The 16,898-nt window shown below is 43.5% G+C and overlaps 1 protein-coding gene across 2 annotated transcripts; it reads left to right on the top strand.

Annotated features, from left to right (window-relative positions):
* Positions 1–434: 434 nt before the first annotated feature.
* HUS1 (HUS1 checkpoint clamp component) lies at positions 435–7,989 on the top strand. Of its 2 annotated transcripts, XM_075493681.1 has the most exons (8): positions 435–514; positions 848–975; positions 1,525–1,701; positions 2,391–2,498; positions 3,467–3,541; positions 5,562–5,661; positions 6,018–6,149; positions 7,026–7,989. In XM_075493681.1, the coding sequence occupies exons 1-8, from the start codon at positions 463–465 to the stop codon at positions 7,106–7,108; spliced, it is 855 nt and encodes a 284-aa protein (XP_075349796.1). In that variant the 5' UTR covers positions 435–462; the 3' UTR covers positions 7,109–7,989. The 2 variants fall into 2 exon arrangements, with proteins under 2 accessions (XP_075349796.1, XP_075349799.1); XM_075493684.1 differs by lacking the exon at positions 2,391–2,498.
* Positions 7,990–16,898: the final 8,909 nt, after the last annotated feature.

Raw genomic sequence — 16,898 nt, 5'->3', positions numbered from 1 at the left:
CTATTCTCTCTACTTTCTTACATGACTGTTTCTTTCCTCCCTCGCCATCGCTTCATGTTGGGCATAGTACTCCGTCTAGGGGCAGAGTCTGGGCCTGGCCCATGCCAGCGGCTGATGGTTTCTGCTGCAAGGGGCCTCTTGGCTTTGAAGAAGAAAATTCCTCGAGGCATCGGGGCGGCGACCCATATAGATGTCTGGATTTATACATATGTCCTGGGGGTGCCGAGAGGTCTTCCTCTGAGGTGAGCTCTTCTGCCCTGCCTCCAGCGACCCCCAGTGCTGCAGCAGCAGGCCAGGGCCCGCCGCCGCCAGGGCGCAGGGCCCGCCTGCGCGCAGCAGGAGAGCGGCTGCAGTGGCTCCTCCCCGCGTGGAGCCCGTTGGCCCAGAGGCCGCTCCTTCCCTGACTGACTCCTGTCCGGGCCCGCCCTCGGCCGTGCCGCTAGCGGCGGGCCGGGCACCGCCATGCGATTTCGGGCTAAGATCGTGGATCTCGCTTGCCTCAACCACTTCAGCCGTGAGGATACCAGGGCGGGGGGGGGCGGGCCGGACCGGAGGACGGCTGTGCTTCAGCGAGCGGCCGGGGCCGGCTTTCTCGGGGAAAGGGAAGAGGAAGGGCTGTGCGCGCTGGTGGCCCCCGGCCCGTGGCGGGCGCCGTGAGGCCCAGGCCGCGGGCCCAGAGGCCTTTCCTGGGGGAGGCAGCGTGAGGCGCTTTCCTTCCCTCCGAGGTGTTTGGGAGTTTCCGCAGCAGCACGAACTGCGTTTTTGGGGGCTGAACATTTCTCCCCTCCCCCCCTGGGACGAGGTGTGTGAAGCGGTTACCGCTGTAACGTTCCCCTCCCTCCGCCAGGTGTAACTAACACAATCGCCAAGTTAGCCAAGACGTGCACCCTGCGCCTTACTGTCAGCAAGCTGTATTTCATCCTCTCCGATAAAGTAGCAAATGGAGGTGTCAGTATGTGGTGTGAGCTGAGCCAGGTAAGCCCAGGAAAGTTCAGTAACCACATGTCATTGAAAACCAGAGCATGCAGTTGAGTCTAGTGTACAAGGCATTTGTTGTACACGTAGCCCTCACCTGAGATGTGCCAGGTCTCTCAAGGCCTGTCTGGTCACTGAAGGCACTCTGTTTTGCAGGACTGCCTTTTAGTTGCACAGACCTGGTGTTTCTGGCTAGACATCCCCTTTAGCTTGGTTGTCAAGGAAAACTGTAAAGCTTCAGTGTGTGCTGGCCCACAAAGACCTGCTCAAAACTGGAAACAGGAAAGCGTAACTCTCCCACCATACCCCTTGTTTTGAGGACTGATAGGTGTTAGGGGAGGATCTGAAATTAATAGGTTTAGCCTGAAGCAATGTGCCTTCATGCTTATGCAGCGTGCCTTAATTCCTGCAGGTGATGCCAGGCAGAGGAAAGCTTCCCTTTGTACACATGCAGTTCTAAGCTTAAGGTCTGATAAGTAAAACGTGCCCCTCTGTCTTTTTTTTTTTTTAATTTGCTTTGCTTTATTTCCCAACTTTCAAAAATTGTAGGGGAATTTCTTCGATGAATTTCAGATAGAAGGAGTAGCTGCGGAGCACAATGAAATCTATTTAGAGTTGGTGCCTGAGAACCTGTCGAGAGCATTAAAAACTGCCCAGAGTGCTAAGGCAGTGAAGATCAAGTTGACTAACAAACACTGTCCTTGTCTCAGAGTTGCTGTGGAGCTAGTAAGTACAACCATGCTTTTATCTTCATTACTAAGAAAAAGCTCTTAAAAAATTAAGTGGTTTTCCTAAGATCAAATAGAAGCTTTGGCAGTCTTTGGTGTAATTCTAGAAAACTAAAAAACATGGCATTTTCCATTTCACTAGCCTTTCTTGCCATCATGGGTGGTAGCACACAGGACCAGCTTTGTATTTTCCAAAAGGGAAGGAAGAGGTGGAGGAATAATGAAAGCTATGTGATTGAAAAACCTTTTTCTAATGTCTGCTTTTCTTGTCTAATGTCTGCTGTCCTTCATTCTCTACATCTCCTGTGGATTATTGCCATCTCATTGAAGCCATTAGGTGAACGAGGTTTCAGCGTAGTGTTTGGCTCTTTGTTTTGCTTTTGATTGTCCTGCCATTCCATTTCAAACTGCTGTCTTCCGATTTTTTGTTGTTGTTAACACCTCTTCACTGATTCACCTCTCCAGCTCTAAGGATAGCTTATAGATACTAATGACTGATACCTCACAACCTCTTCCTTATTCAAAAGGGAAGTCCACTTAATAGCGGACTGGTAGAAACCTATGGAAAACTGAAACTGAGTGTCTGGGGCACTCAGTTATAGTATTTCCCAGAGCAGGTCTGGAAAATTTGAATTCAGAATTCAAGTCCTGTTTTTAACTGTAAGAGCATCCTTTCTCTCCCTCAAGCCATCCTTATCAAGCAGCAGTAGGATTGTAACACATGACATTCCTGTGGGGGTTATTCCCAGAAGATTATGGAATGACTTCAGAGAGCCCAGTGTGCCAGACTTTGATGTAAGCCTCTGTTTTTATATTCCCTATGGAAAGGGGAGGTTGCAAATGGAATGCTGTTGCTGCGGTATATACTACCAGTGGGTTTTGGAGAGGAGGTGAAAGGAAGGAGGGAAGACTGGAGGCTAGAGGTTTGGAGAGGGATGGGACATGGCTTCCATCTTGACAAGAGAGTCCAGAAACTGTAAAAACAGAGCAGGTGGTTACCAGTTGTTGCTGTGATATTCAGGGTGGAGGAAGGGAAGAGCAAAGGACTTGCACGACTTTAGGCAGGAGCACCTCCAAACTACACAGGTTTAGACTGTTTCAGCTGTTTAGGTACCAAGTGGCCCAAATAGTCTGTTCTTTCTGAAACTCATGGCCTACCTGGTGGAGTTAGATATCTATGTACTTCATCCTGATTTTTATATATCCTCTATAGCCTTTTTGACTTTTAGCAGAGTTGCAAGGAAAGGTCTTTTAGCAGAGTTGCAAGGAATGGGCTCCTGTTTGAGGTTATGGATGTCTGTTACCTCTGTAGCTAAGAGTATTTAAATTCTGAAGACATATGACTCAGTAGAAACTTGATGTATTTTGTTCTGTTATTTCAGATTTACACTGATGCAATTCCAGAAATGATTACAGTACCATGGGAATCACTTTCTTTCCTTTTGGCTATAGTAACTATTAACTGCTCAGTAACACAGATGTGGGTTCATGTGAGAATCTGATCTGCAAAAACCTGTCTCTGTTTTGCACACAGACTTGGGATAGTATGTCTGAAGCAATTGCTAGAGAGATGGCCTGTTGGTATAATGGGAAAGAGTTCCTCAGTTCCTGAGTCATTTGCTGATTTCAGTTAAATATTGTGCTCCTTGCACTCAATAGATAACTGAGTCCAAAATAAGGTAGAATTGAAGGGAGAAATAAATGCATCACATCCCAGTCACACATGAAATATTTGTGCGAATGCAGTTCTTATGTCTTTCTAGGTCAGTGTTTACCTACCATTGCTGAAAACAATGAAGAGTGTTGTGGAGAGAATGAAGAATCTCAGTAATTCCATTGTAAGTTAAGGCACTTCAGGCATGTGTCCTACAGACCTTATTTTATGTTGGACATAGCATGTTTTCCTGTTGCCCAAACTGGTGCCCCAGTGTTATCTTATTTTGGGATGGGTCAGACATTGAACTAAAGACACCTGAAGACTGTGTAAGAGCTGGAGAGAATGATGGGATTTATTTTAGGATTTACACTGAAGAGCTCATCCTGGGCTTCCCAGAAAGTGTTGCTCTTTGTACTGAATCCTTGAAAGAACATGGCATTGTGTTGCTACAAGCTACTCTTTATAGCTGGTAAGAAATTATGGTCCTTCAGGAAGCTAGCTGGAGACTTTCCAGGTGATTTCATTAAAAAAATGCCTATTAAGTGAGTCTTGTGTTAGGTGTCTGTGTGAATGAACTTTAGATGAACTTGAGGTAGGATTTAAAGGAAATCCTACTAATAGCTCCTGGATGTCAGCCTGTGCTTTAGACTCTGACATGGTGGGTTTCCAGTCCACCCTGGGTTTCTGGAGTGCTGGTGGGCCTTCCATTGAAAGAAGCCCTCTGCAGTTGGCCAGAAAAGGGGTTTGGGTTTTTTTAGTTGTTGCTCACATTCTCCAGAATTGACTGACATGAAAGTTAGTAAGTTAGTAAGAGCTTTGGAATAGTTTGGTTTTGGGGCTGTTCATACCAATTTTGAGAAATGGGAAATTTTCTGTAAACTGAGAATGCTGAAATTGGGACAGTCTCAGTCTTCCAAGGCTTGGAAGAGTTGAGAGATCATCCTGGGTTTCTGGCAATTTGCAAATACAAGAGTAACACTTCAAACTCTTCTCCTTTGTCGGTCTTTTGGGGGTTTTATTCTTTCTTTCTCCTTCTTTCCCCCATGTCCTCAGTTGTGCTTACACACAACTAAGCACAGTATATAACTGCTTTGTTTCCAGAGTTGAGGATCTCTTCTCACACAGAATAGCTGTATGATGGGATTAAACTTTGGTGTTCAGCAACACTCAGAAGAGGTAGCTTATCAACACAGGGCATACCCACCTTCTCAAGTTCCTTATCTCCTGCTCCAAAGCAGGAAAATAAATGTCTGTGAAATAGCTTTGATAGCGCTAAGGGAGGAGGCAGACTACATGCATCCTCTACATGCTTTCCTGTTGTTAAAGAACAAAACCATAAAGTGTCACAATTAAATACTTGTGCTCGATGCATCCTGGTAGTAAAACTGGTCAAGATCAGTGCTGCAAAAAGGGCTTAGAAGTTCTTTCGAATAGTGCTTGGCCATTGTTTGGGAGCATTCATCTGTGGGCATCTCCCATTCTATAGGAGATTCTGGTTGTGATATAAGCCTCTTTTAAAATTACTGAGAATTCTTCTAATCACAGAAATGAAGTGCTTAGATGTGCTTAGAAATCCTCTGATCTGCTTGGGATTTGTGTAAGATCATATATAGTCTCCTTCTGGTTGGACACTTTGTCAGGATGGAATTTGAGAGCTTTCAGCACTTTTCCAGGATTTCTAGCAGCTCAGAGTCCTTGGAGTTACTGCTGTGCTGCAGCTGTTGTCTGTTTTTAAGTCTTGGAAAGCAACACTGCAACTGCAGGTCAGCTCTTGGTGCATCCCATTTTCTGTGTGTGTCATATGGACTGTGTAGGTGCCTTTCTGTTTGGTGAAAAGCTGGATGGAAATGCAGGAAACCTTGCATTTCTCCAGCTTCAGTCTCTTTATTTCTAAAGCCTTTTCCTCATCACATGAACTTCCCAAAGCCAGTACTTGTTCTAAAAGTACTGGAGAACATTTAATTTCTTTCTTTTCATAATTTCAGGGGGGTTGGTCTAGGATAATTCACACAGGAATGATGAGAAATGCATTTTGTAGCTTAACATTCAAATGTTCAAACAATGTTCAAAAAGTACAGTTGAGCTGTGAAGGCACTGAAGTGCATTTGGAAGCTTGTTTTTGAACAAAGCTGCACTTTATTCTTCTATAATTCTGCAGTACGAAAGTGGCTTGCCTAAAATTGAGATTGATTGTATTGCAGGTGATTGAAGCAAACTTGAGCGGAGAAATGAACTTGAAAATAGAAACTGACTTAGTATCTGTAACAACACATTTTAAAGACTTAGGAAATCCTCCCTGGGGTAAGTTTCCCTGTTTGTTGCCTCTTGTGTCTGTCTGATCTCATTACTTAAGTGTGATGCTGATAACAGTACTTACCTTCCGTTAGTCCTTACAAAATAGCATCAAGTACTTTGAAGTCTTCAAATGAAACCTTAAAAAGAAAAGTGGCCAATGGCTGTTTTATGTTTTTTGGGGGAATCTCTTCCAGTATCCTTGACAACTTTGTGGGAAGACTAAGCTTTCTCTTCCCTGCACTGCTGTTTCTGAAAAACAACCCATTTGAGTACCAGCTGTTCAGTGATTATCAGGTGTGTCCTTATAGGTGTTGAAACTCCTTGTGATGTTTTGACTAAGTGTTGTATTCTTATGCTTTTAGCATCAGAGGATGGATGTCAAAGTTCTGCTCAAGGCAGAGATCTGGAACGCATGGCTGAGGCACGCATAGACATCAAGAAGCTACAGCAGCTGCTTGCTGGACAGCAGGTCAATCCCACAAAAGCATTGTGCAGTAAGTTCAACAGCTCTGCTTGCAAACTCCAGTTAAGGAGAGATGTTTGCCATGCTTGTAGTCTCAGCACAACAGCATGTCTTCTGTTCTGTCTGTTTGAAACTTGACTATTTTTACTGTACCTGAGGACTTTTAATATTTCTATTTTTAGGCAGTAAGCTTCAGGCCTCAGGCTTTTGGGGAAGAAAAAAAAGAAATTAAGCCAGGCCCTTTTATAAGGTATCAAATTGAATAATTTATCAAATTGAATACTCAGACTGACTAATCATGAGTGTCTTCTTCTTGTCTTTGTTTTGAAGTTGTTATTTTTTGTTATTATTTTGAGGCATTATTTTTTTTTAAAGTCTTAAAACAAAGCCCCTAGTTTCTAGCAGAGAAACTGGGATTTACTGACATCTTTGTTTTCTTTTTTTTCCTCAGATGCTTTCTTACATTTAGCACCAAATTGATTCTAATACCAAAATGCTTTTTATGCAGCTAGTGTTTCTAACCATAGAAACAATATGTTCTTTCTAGCAGGGTTTTATATCCCATTTTGATAACTCTGTATGCTTTTCCTGAGAACATCTGTGTGTTATGGTTTAGTGCAGATGCTAAGAATTTCCCAAGGAAGATTTAAATCATGGGTATAGCACTATAGGCCTACACATTACATATTTCCTTTTTGGTATTAGCTTTCATAGACTCTTTAGTAATGCTTCATAGACCCTCAAGAACTTAAATATTACAGGATGATATGTCTAGTCATCCTTCTGTCAGAAATGGTAGAAGCATTGTATTCTTATGGGGCCATTCTGTAGAAGATGTAATTTTAAAGTATTTTTCCTGCTTTAAACTGGATTTGTGTTTTTTTTTTTTTTTTTTCTCTCTCTACAGATATTGTAAGTAAAAGAATTGTCCACTTCATCTTGCTCCATGAGGATGTTTCACTTCAGTATTTTATTCCAGCACTTGCCTGAATGTTTTGGAATCTCCGCCATTTTCCAGGCCTTTTCCACAAAGTCTGAAAACTTTCATGAGTTGCTGGAGTACTCTTATGTGATACACTGTTAGATGCAGCCATCAAGTGGACATTATTTCCATATTTATGAAATTATTCAAAATATCTCCTCGTCCAGAAGGCCATTTTTGTGAAGAGTTACACGCTATGAAAGACACAACACTGGGGAGCTGGCATATCTGAGCATTATGGGGAGCAAAACTGAAATTTGTATGTGCTTTTGCGATGCTTTGAGCTGTGGGGAAGGCAATGTAGTATTTTTTTTTGTCGACAAACATAAAGGTAGAATTGACCTCTGGAGCTGCTGCTGGGTGTATTCAGTATTGGACAATGCAACTCCAAGTTAAGGGATCTCCAAGAAAGCTGTCATACCTCCATGGAGCAGGAGAGCCTTCTGGAGGGTTGACAGATTGGTATTTGCCTGGGCAGGTAAGCACAGCCCTCCTGAAGTGGTACTGGATTGACTTCTGTTCCAGCAGTGATGTATATGGACTTGTTGCTGCTGCATGTTGTGCAGCAGAAATGTGTCTGAGGCAGGGGAGCTTCCTGTGGCTGCCAGCATGAAACAGGTTGTAATATGCTAAGGAGCACCAACAGCTCAGCAGTGTCTGTTTGTACCTGGTTGTATCTTTTGATCTGACTTGCTTCAACATACCTCAGTAGTTCTGTTAGTGCTTGAACTGATGTGTTTAGCTCTTGGCCTGAGAGGATGAGATAAACAGTCCGAATTACCTTGTTAATGTGGGCAGTGAAGGTGTCTATCTCTGTACAGAATGAGTGTCATATGAGGACATGCATGAACACAGCAATTAGTGTGAAATAAAGGGCAAGTTATCTGTGGATCACATTTTTTCCCCTTTCCAGATGGGAATCACTGTACAACCTGTGTCGTCATGGTATCAGACATGGTGAGATTGCATCTAGGCTCTGATGCCGAGCAGCCAAGAACATGACTAAATCTCACTGACAGGAGTACTGCCCCTGCTTCTACTTCCTGGTTATCTTCTGCAGTCTTTTCCTCCTTATTTCATGTGTGATTGTATTTATTATCCAGCCATGTTCTGTATAGCCTTTGGTGTTCCACGGCGTTTTGAATATCTTATGAGCCTTTGCTGCCAAATGGACTGGGAGTTTCTGCTAGACAGTAACAACTCTTGTCGTGGTCAGAAGTGTTTTGTTGGTTTGTTTTTTTTTTTTCCCAAGGGGCATTGAGGTTAAGGGAGCAATTAATCTTTTTGTTCTTGCAGATGCAAAGGGTCAAGAGAAGGCTGAACGAGAGACAGTGGTCTGGGAATGTTATGCGTCTGTGCTTTCTCTTCCACCGTTTCTATCAGACTAACCAGAAAGCATCTTCTAAGTCCTGTTAGTTTTCATGGGCAACTGCAATTATGCAAAAAATCTGTGTGAGGTGAAAATACCTGTACACCAGGTTACAGCAATTGCATAGTAAGAGGTATGTGGTAAATATTCCTGGGTTTTCTCTTGAGGAGAGGGGAAAAACTTTCAGAGTATGATACAGAGTATGCACTATGAAAGTAGCTTTTGAAATCTTTGGATTTTCTCCTTTGAAAAATGTGTTCTGTATAACCTGATGGAAATGGCTTTTTCTGGTGTAGCATAAGAACTGGTAATAATGGCCTCTCAGCTATGTGGGCTCTGTGATTGCTATTTTTAAAAAGAGATCAGAAGTTATAATTGCAAGAAAATGTGCTGTGTTTTTTTTTATAAAAAATAAATAAAAGTGGGAGTAATGCTAGTGCAGGTCAGGAGTATGCAGTGAGATGTCCATTTCATATTTGGGAGGGGAGGAGGCTAGATGGACCAACGGAAGTGGTCTCTCCAGCCCCAGTGCTTTCTTACCTTTCCCACCTAAATACAGCACAAGGATACAGCTCAGCCCTGCCATCCTTTTGACACGTACATGCTGATCAGAGGGAGAATAATACTTATTTGGGTTTAAACCTGCTGTCATCTGTGAATCGAGTTGTCAGAGCCCTGAGGATAGTATTGGGCCTTAATGGCCCTAAGCAGCCTCACCAGGGACCCCTACCCACCCCCGTCCATGGGCCCACAGATCCTATTTCAGCTCAGTCTGTGGCATCCTGTACTCCCCTAAGCTACATTGTAGGTGGGCCTGGGCCCAGCTCTATTCCGGAATTGATGTTTGGATTTCCTGGATCAGCTTCGGATGGGAGCTGTTGCTCTCACCACCTGGTTCTGCTTGCCTGGTTCAGGTTCTGCAGGCCTGTGCCCCAGCTGTAGGGGTGCTGCCTAGCCTGCATTGTGGCCACCCTCTTGCTCCTGGCTCCTCCTCACCCCTGGAGCAGCCTTGCTCTTGCTGCTCCCTTGTCAATAATGACAAGAAATATTTATCATTAGCAGCCCTAGCTGGTTCCACATGACGAACCAATTGTTTTATGCCAGAAAGTTTTTGTTGTGGCTTAAGCCACCAAGACAAAACGGAGTTACGAGCCACTGGTGGGACTAGAAAATAACTGTTAAGACAATCCAACTTCTCTCTAACACTTTGTTCTCCTAACGCACGTTTGTTATGGGGTGTTAGGAGTGGCCACCACCTCCAGTAGCTCTGGCCCAGGATGACTCCTGCACAGCTACTGGAGCCCAGCCTCAGGTACCTGGGTACCAGGGCTCTGTATGCCCTGGGCTGAGGGATGTAGCTGCTGCTTTCCCACTTGCAGGTTCAACCAGCAGTGAAGCTGAGCTTGTGTTCCAGAGACACATACAGATACACAGGACACTGACATGGCTGGTCACAGACTGCCACAAAAAAGCCATGCCTTCAACTGCATCTACATACAGGGCCCATGTAAAACAAGCACTGTCAGCCACATCCCCTTCATCTTCAGCTGGCAGCGACAGAGCGTCACTAGTGCAGGCACGCGCACAATGCTCTGTAGGTTCACAAGCACATGCACCTTTGTACATCCCTTGAGTACTGGCACTGTCTGTTACTCCTGCCCAGATCCTAGCCCTCTTACCCGCCCCATGGGTTGCCCATTCCCTGGCTCATCCAGGTTGGTGCTTGCTGGCAAACATGCAGCACTCACAGTCTTGTCCCACAGGCATTCCATACTCATGGGTCCCTCTGGATATAAGCACAGACACTTTTCCTAATACCCCAGCCCTGACCCAGGCCCTTGTACTCACTGGCTCATCCAGCTTCAAGTTTGACAGCAAACGCGCAGCCCATGCACACCTGGTTTGGGGAACACACAGACACTTGCCCCTCCACCATCAGCCAGCACCAGGTCCATGGGCTGTGACCTGTGGTCCTGCTCCAGCTGCTGGCACCAAGCCCCACACCTGCCTCACTCATGTCAGTCCCCCCCAGTAGCTGATTTTTGGGACACACACCATTCCCACCCCAGTGGCTGGTGGCTGGGACCCCCGTACTTGCTCTAGTAGCTGACACTATAGCACTGGGACACCTACACCCCTGGTCTGACTCCAGTAGCTGGCACCAATCCCACTCATGCTGTTCCCCGCTGTAGCTGGCACCTACCTAGTCCTTGCAGCATGTAGACACACAGGATAGAGAGGAAGGTTATGCAGAGGTAGTGAAGAAACAGCTTAAGAAGAAGATAGGACAGACTGCGGTGATGAGCGTGTTGACCGACACCTTTTATATGCCTTTCTGCCTACTTTTCCTTTGTTCCTTCCTGCTCCCCCTTGCCCTGCATATTGCCTCATCAGTTGGCGTATTTCCACCCACGCTCTCCAACATGCTGGTCCCTGAGATTTGCATCTTTATCAGTTGCAAAGTCCCATTTTGCCTGTGTTGTGGGTTGACCCCGGTAGGCAGCTCAGGCCCACACAGCTGCTTGCTCACTCCCCCTTGGTGGGATGGGGGAGAGAAACGGGAGGGTAAAAGTGCGAAAACTCCTGGGTTGAGATAAAGACAGTTTAATAGGTAAGGCAAAAGCTGTATGCACAAGCAAAGCAAAATATGGAATTCATTCACTGCTTCCCATCGGCAGGCAGGTGTTTAGCCGTTTCCAGGAAAGCAGGGTTTCATCTTGTGTGATGCTTACTTGGGAAGACAGACTCCATAACTCCAAATGCCCTCCTCTTCCTTCTCCTTTTCCCCCAGCTGAGCACAATGCCATGTGGTATGGAATATCCCTTTGGTCAGCTGGGGTCAGTTGTCCCAGCTGTGTCCCCTCTCAACTTCTTGTGCACCCCTAGCCTATTTGCTGGTGGGGCAGTGTGAGAGAGAAGGCCTTGATGCTGTGTAAGCACTGCTCGGCAACAGCTAAAACATCCCTGTGTTATCAACACTGTTTTGATCACAAATCCAGAACATAGCACCATATGAGCTACTATGAAGAAAATTAACTCTATCCCAGCCAAAAGCAATATAGCCTGCAGTTTCTTGATAGCCCAACCATTAGTGTGAATGACCAGGTGGGGTTTTTTTTGGTTATTGTCTTTGTTAATGCTAATTGGTCAAGTTTTATATCTGTGTGTTTGTCTCCTTCCTTTTCCTTATCATCCCAATATAGGATGTGCTCAATCAGATAACCTTGCTGGAATAAACATTCTCACACTCCCCCACACACTGCCTCTCTTATCATTTGTCCATCAGTTTTGTGTCCCTTTATGTTCTTGTTTATGGTTTCCTCCTCTTCTTATCCTTTTCTGCATTGAAAAGGTCCTTGACCAGATACCCTTAAAGGAGCAGACAGTCTTTTTCCACATACACTTGCAGTTTTCAATCCTTTCATCCTTCTTATTCTGAAGACTAGCAAATGATTTTATTGAAACAGAATTTGGTTATGGTTTATCATACAATATATTCTTAAATGATTCTAATTTTTACTTGTGGTATTCCTTCTTATTCTGAAGACTAGCAAATGATTTTATTGAAACAGAATTTGGTTATGGTTTATCATACAAAATATACTTAAATGATTCTCATTTTTACTTGTGGTATTCTGAAAGTGGGTATTAATCCTTGCAAGTGACTGTATACAATTGCTTTCTTGTAGCTGTCTGTGAAACTCCCTGTGAAGGTTCTTCGAGGCTCCAAGTAAGTGGGAGCAGCTGGCTAGTTCTGGCTCTTCCTTCAGTGACCTCTCTGGTTCCAACTCTGTTCTCCTGTCTCATCATGTTTACTCCTGCTGCGTGCACACAGGCGTATACATGCTCTTCAACAAACTTACTTTATTTCACTCTGACAGTAGATAACTTGTGCTTAATTATCATCCACTGTCTACAAAGTACACTGGATGAAGGACTTACATGGTTAAACAAGGGAATAAGACTAAATTCTGTAATGTGTTTGGCCTAATTCTACTTAAAATTTTGTCCAGAGCAATTAACTTCTTCCTTGATGAGTCAATGGGATACCAGCTCCCAAAACTGTGCAGGCACAGATCTATGTTTTAGGTAAGTGTTATTTTGTGAACACGTTATTTTGCATAAATAACATACATAGTGAAACTCCTACTAAAGGCTACTGAAGAGTATATGAAGTCACTGACTTCCTCTGGTTACTTGCTAGACCAAAAAATCAAAACCAGGGGGAAGAGGGGATTTTTCCCCTCCATTTTTAAGGGAGCTCCTTCTTTTGTGTAAGACTGTGCTGCACATCCACTGTGGTAATGGATAGCGAGGGTGGTGAGTGGTAGGTATTGTTGGATTTCATTTCGGGTTCACATTTGTTGGATCTAAGTATACCTGTTAGTATGTGTCCCAAGCAATTCTATGCTTTGTATGAGTGATCCCAGTTGATCTTGGTGCCTTCCTGAAAATATCTGTTAATTTTGGAGAATGTTTCTTGGAAACATCTCTCTACAAATTCAGCATCTGTATTATGGATTGAAAATTTGACAACTTGCTGTTGGCAGGCAGTGTAAACAGGTCAGTACAAATACATTTACATTGATGTGGGACCATATACTTTTCAAGCTGTAGTCCTATTTCTGCCTTGTTATTAAATGAGACCAAAAAAAAGAGATTTTTTTTGGGTTTCTGAGCCACACTGGTTTACTTTAATGTATAAACAGTTATTGCCAGAATAGAAGTGAGATAATGATGTTTAGCAGAGAAATATGCTCTAGACTTACTGATGGAATATGTGGAAGGACATTGCTGTCTGGGTTGGAAGGCCAAGCACAGGGACTGAGCATCACACCTAAGTGTATCAGGCAAATAACAATCTCAACTTCTCTCTTGATACTAACATCTGTGTCTAACACCATTCTTTCAAACAAGTGAGCTGCATGTCCTCTGTTATTCCATAACCTTATAGGCAAAGGTTAGAAGTAATTTACTTTTATGTGATTGAGACATCAACAGTATTGGGAGGGGGGGGATAGAAAATTCTGCAGGTGTTACTTCTTTGGTTTATATATAAATTTCTGGTTTTTTATTATAGACTACTTGGCTCTGTAAGTCCTACTGTACTCCTCTGTAAGATGGGGTGGGGGAAAAGGATCAGTTTCTTCATTTCATAAATTTTAAGATATAATCAGACAATTCGGCCAAATGCATGCTTTATACTGTTGTTTTGAACCAGTTGACACCTGTGCTGTTGAGTCACTAGGTCTGCAGAAATTTCAGGGGTAAGTATTCATCTCCTTAATGGTGCTGCCTCTACATAACTCTGCCTCCAGAAAGGGCAAGAGGGGTTTTTCTTTTCTTCTTTGTTGGAAATATTTATTTGAACATTGTCAGAAAAGAAAACGAGTTGAGGTGTGATGTGACCATGTGTTACAGTCAGGAAGGCATTTGCTGCTTGTATTGACTTGAGGTCATGCAGCACTGAGCATCAGACAACACTTAAGCCATGGGCTTGGGGGCCTCAATATTACGTTCTTGGGAAGAAATTTACAAGATTTCTGCCTCCAATGGCAGAAAATCTTGAAAGCAGAAAACTTGACATAAATTTTCTAGTTATCCTGATATTTGTATTTGAGATGAGCTATTGCTGAGTTACGCTTCTGGAGAGGTTTCTAGCTTCCTGACCTTGTATTTCAGTTAAAATAGTAGTAGTACAGTAGAAGGCAGGCATTTAGCAGATGACTAGTCTGGAATCGAAACTTTTTGGACTGGCAAGGGATTTGGGATTTGGGATCCTAATGTGGAATTGTTCTTGGAGGGGAGGAAATAATACCAATTTGCCATGCAGCTGTAAAGAGAAGTTTAGGAGCAGTCTTGCCAAGAGAAGTGGCTTTGAAACATTGTTTTGTTGTTGTGTACTAGAAAAATCTGAAGAACAGGCATGATGTTCCTGTCTATTGTTTTATTATCTGCAAAAAGACCCAAGGTTTAAGACAAGAATGTGGAGAAGAAGGATTAACATCTACTAGTCTAAGTCACTGAGTTTAAGTCTCTAGTTTAGGAGAGCTGTGCGATTGGAATAGTTTGTCAAATAGTACAAGTGATTTGCATTCTGAGAAGTTGGCCTGAAGTGGCTGCTCACCTGCCCCTGACCACCACCTGCTGCTCTCTGCTTTCCCAGTTCTTCCCCTAAGTTTACATGCTGATGAACTTTTATTTCTTTGGAGTGGGGGAACTGATTCTGGGTGTTCCTGTGCCTGCCTTGTAAAACCTGGCAGATTCCTTAATTCCTACTGAGGGGCCAGATCCATGCATTCTTAGTTAATGCCCTGGTGAGAGGATGGAGACAGGCACTGAGGGATAAGAGGAAAGCTGCTAGACCTCTGTGCTAACTTCTGTTACTCTGAAAAGCTGCATCACAAGCTCCTTGGATTCCCTCTGAACTTTTTTCACCTCTGAGGGGCTTTTCCATCCTCTTCTTAGGGCCTTCCTCTGATTTGTGGCTTAAATGTGTGTATCTGAGGCCTTATATGTGTACGATCTTCTGCTGACAATGTCCCTTTCACTGAGATAGGGTTTTTTTTTTCCCTCCTCTTAGTGAGAAAAGCCCTCCTCTGTACCACAAGATGTTTATTGAAGCTGCTTGTATGCCTGTACTACCTTAATTTTGCTGAGCAGGATACGATAGAAAATTTTTTTACTCTGTTGCTGAAGGTGATGTTGTTGACCTCTTTCTGTGCTGGTACATACTTGGAGTAGTTGCTCCTGAACATGAGTATGTAGTACACAAGGTTATGTGTGTACTTTTTGTATGTTTACTGGAAGTTTGTGCCTTAATTTTAATCCAACACCTGTAACATTAACACCTCTGCAGCTGAGTCAGAGCTTTTGCTTTTTATGTAATCTTAAACTGACAAGTTCCTACATTGCATCGGTATATTCTGGTTCTACTTCCTAAGGGAATGGTGCTGCATTGTGCTGTTGTTCTGTTCAAATGTCATCCATGTATGTAATTCTAGTCCTTCTGATCACTCAGTTCTTTTTTTATAGCATTCTAGCTCTCCTGTCCTCTTCATCCGTTTTGCACTAGGAGGTGCTGGTTTGTTATGATCCCAGTAAAAAAGGCACTCAGACACTGTAAAGTATCACTTAAAATACCGTTTATTAAAGGTAACACTATAAAAAAAGAGAGACTAGTATAGATAATCTTACATCCCTTCAGATGCTGGGAACACTGGGTTGTGGCGCTTCAAACAGGCCTCTGACCAGTGCGTAGCATGCTGTGCAGATCGCATCTGTGGAAGGGTCATCCCATTTTGGGATTCTTACTACGTTGTAATGTTTTTGCCTACTTTGAGTGTGGGACTCATGCCTCTGTGTGTGTGGAGAGTGGAACATGTTAGACCTTGGCCCATGAATCTTGGGATGCACTGGACCTGGCATGAGGAAAACGTGGTGGAAGAGTGCTTGGGTGCAAGGGAGAGTGGATAGCCACACTTCCATGCCTGGCCTACAGAAGGGAGCATGTCTTCTGGCATAGAGAAGGGAAGACAGGGCATACCTTACTCAGCCCCCAAAATGGGACAGCGGTGCATAATGTGGCGGTAGGGATATCTTGCTGCAACTGAAGGCAGGCAGGCTGACAGCACCCAGCTGTGGCAGGGCACCCCATCCTCCATCATACCTGCTTCCCACCCAATGGAAGGAACAGTCTTGTCTTGTTTTCTGGTGAGGTTTTCCCCAGGTTACACAACGTTTATTTTCAAGGGATGAATTAAAAAGAGCTATTACTTCTTTCCCCATTCCCTTTTATTTGGATGAAATGGGTGTCATGGCAGCTGTGCTTGTCACAAAATGAAAGTTCCAAGACAGTGGAGGATCTGTCCCAGCACAACAAAGTGTTGTTAAATATTAATGATTTTTTTTTCTTCTAAAGAGTCTCTACTCATTTATGGCAAAGAGCTTGAAAACCTAGCGCAGATGTAGCTAACATTCAAAACAGGGAGGCAAATAGGAGAAATGCTGAAGTTATATTCATCTTATATTGCTGAAGTGCTAGTTTTGCTTCTTTTTTGCAGTGGACTGGCTGGGTTGACTGTAATTCTTTGGATTCATTTCAGAGTAGTGTGATTGCCATTGATCTATATTTAAATCACAGTATTGTCCAGAAACATTAACCAAAACAGTTGTTCTGGGTGCAGTGCAAATTGGAAGTTATTTATGGAGCACAGAAACAGGTTTTTACAGAAGCCTGTAATATTGATCTATCTGTTGAAATTTTGAAAACTAGTGAAAATCCCTCACTATTGCCATTAGATATTGCCTAAGATATCCCCACCCATTTTGTATCAGACACTGTATTAATTTCCTATTGCAGGGCCTTGGTTTTCAATAAATCGTTACATGTAAATGTTAACTGTCCACTTTGATACACTACCAACCTC

Source organism: Mycteria americana, chromosome 2, assembly GCF_035582795.1.
Source record: "Mycteria americana isolate JAX WOST 10 ecotype Jacksonville Zoo and Gardens chromosome 2, USCA_MyAme_1.0, whole genome shotgun sequence".
Taxonomy (NCBI): Eukaryota; Metazoa; Chordata; class Aves; order Ciconiiformes; family Ciconiidae; genus Mycteria; species Mycteria americana.
The sequence above is the reverse complement of the archived record's forward strand: the minus strand, read 5'-3'. Positions and strand labels throughout refer to the sequence as shown.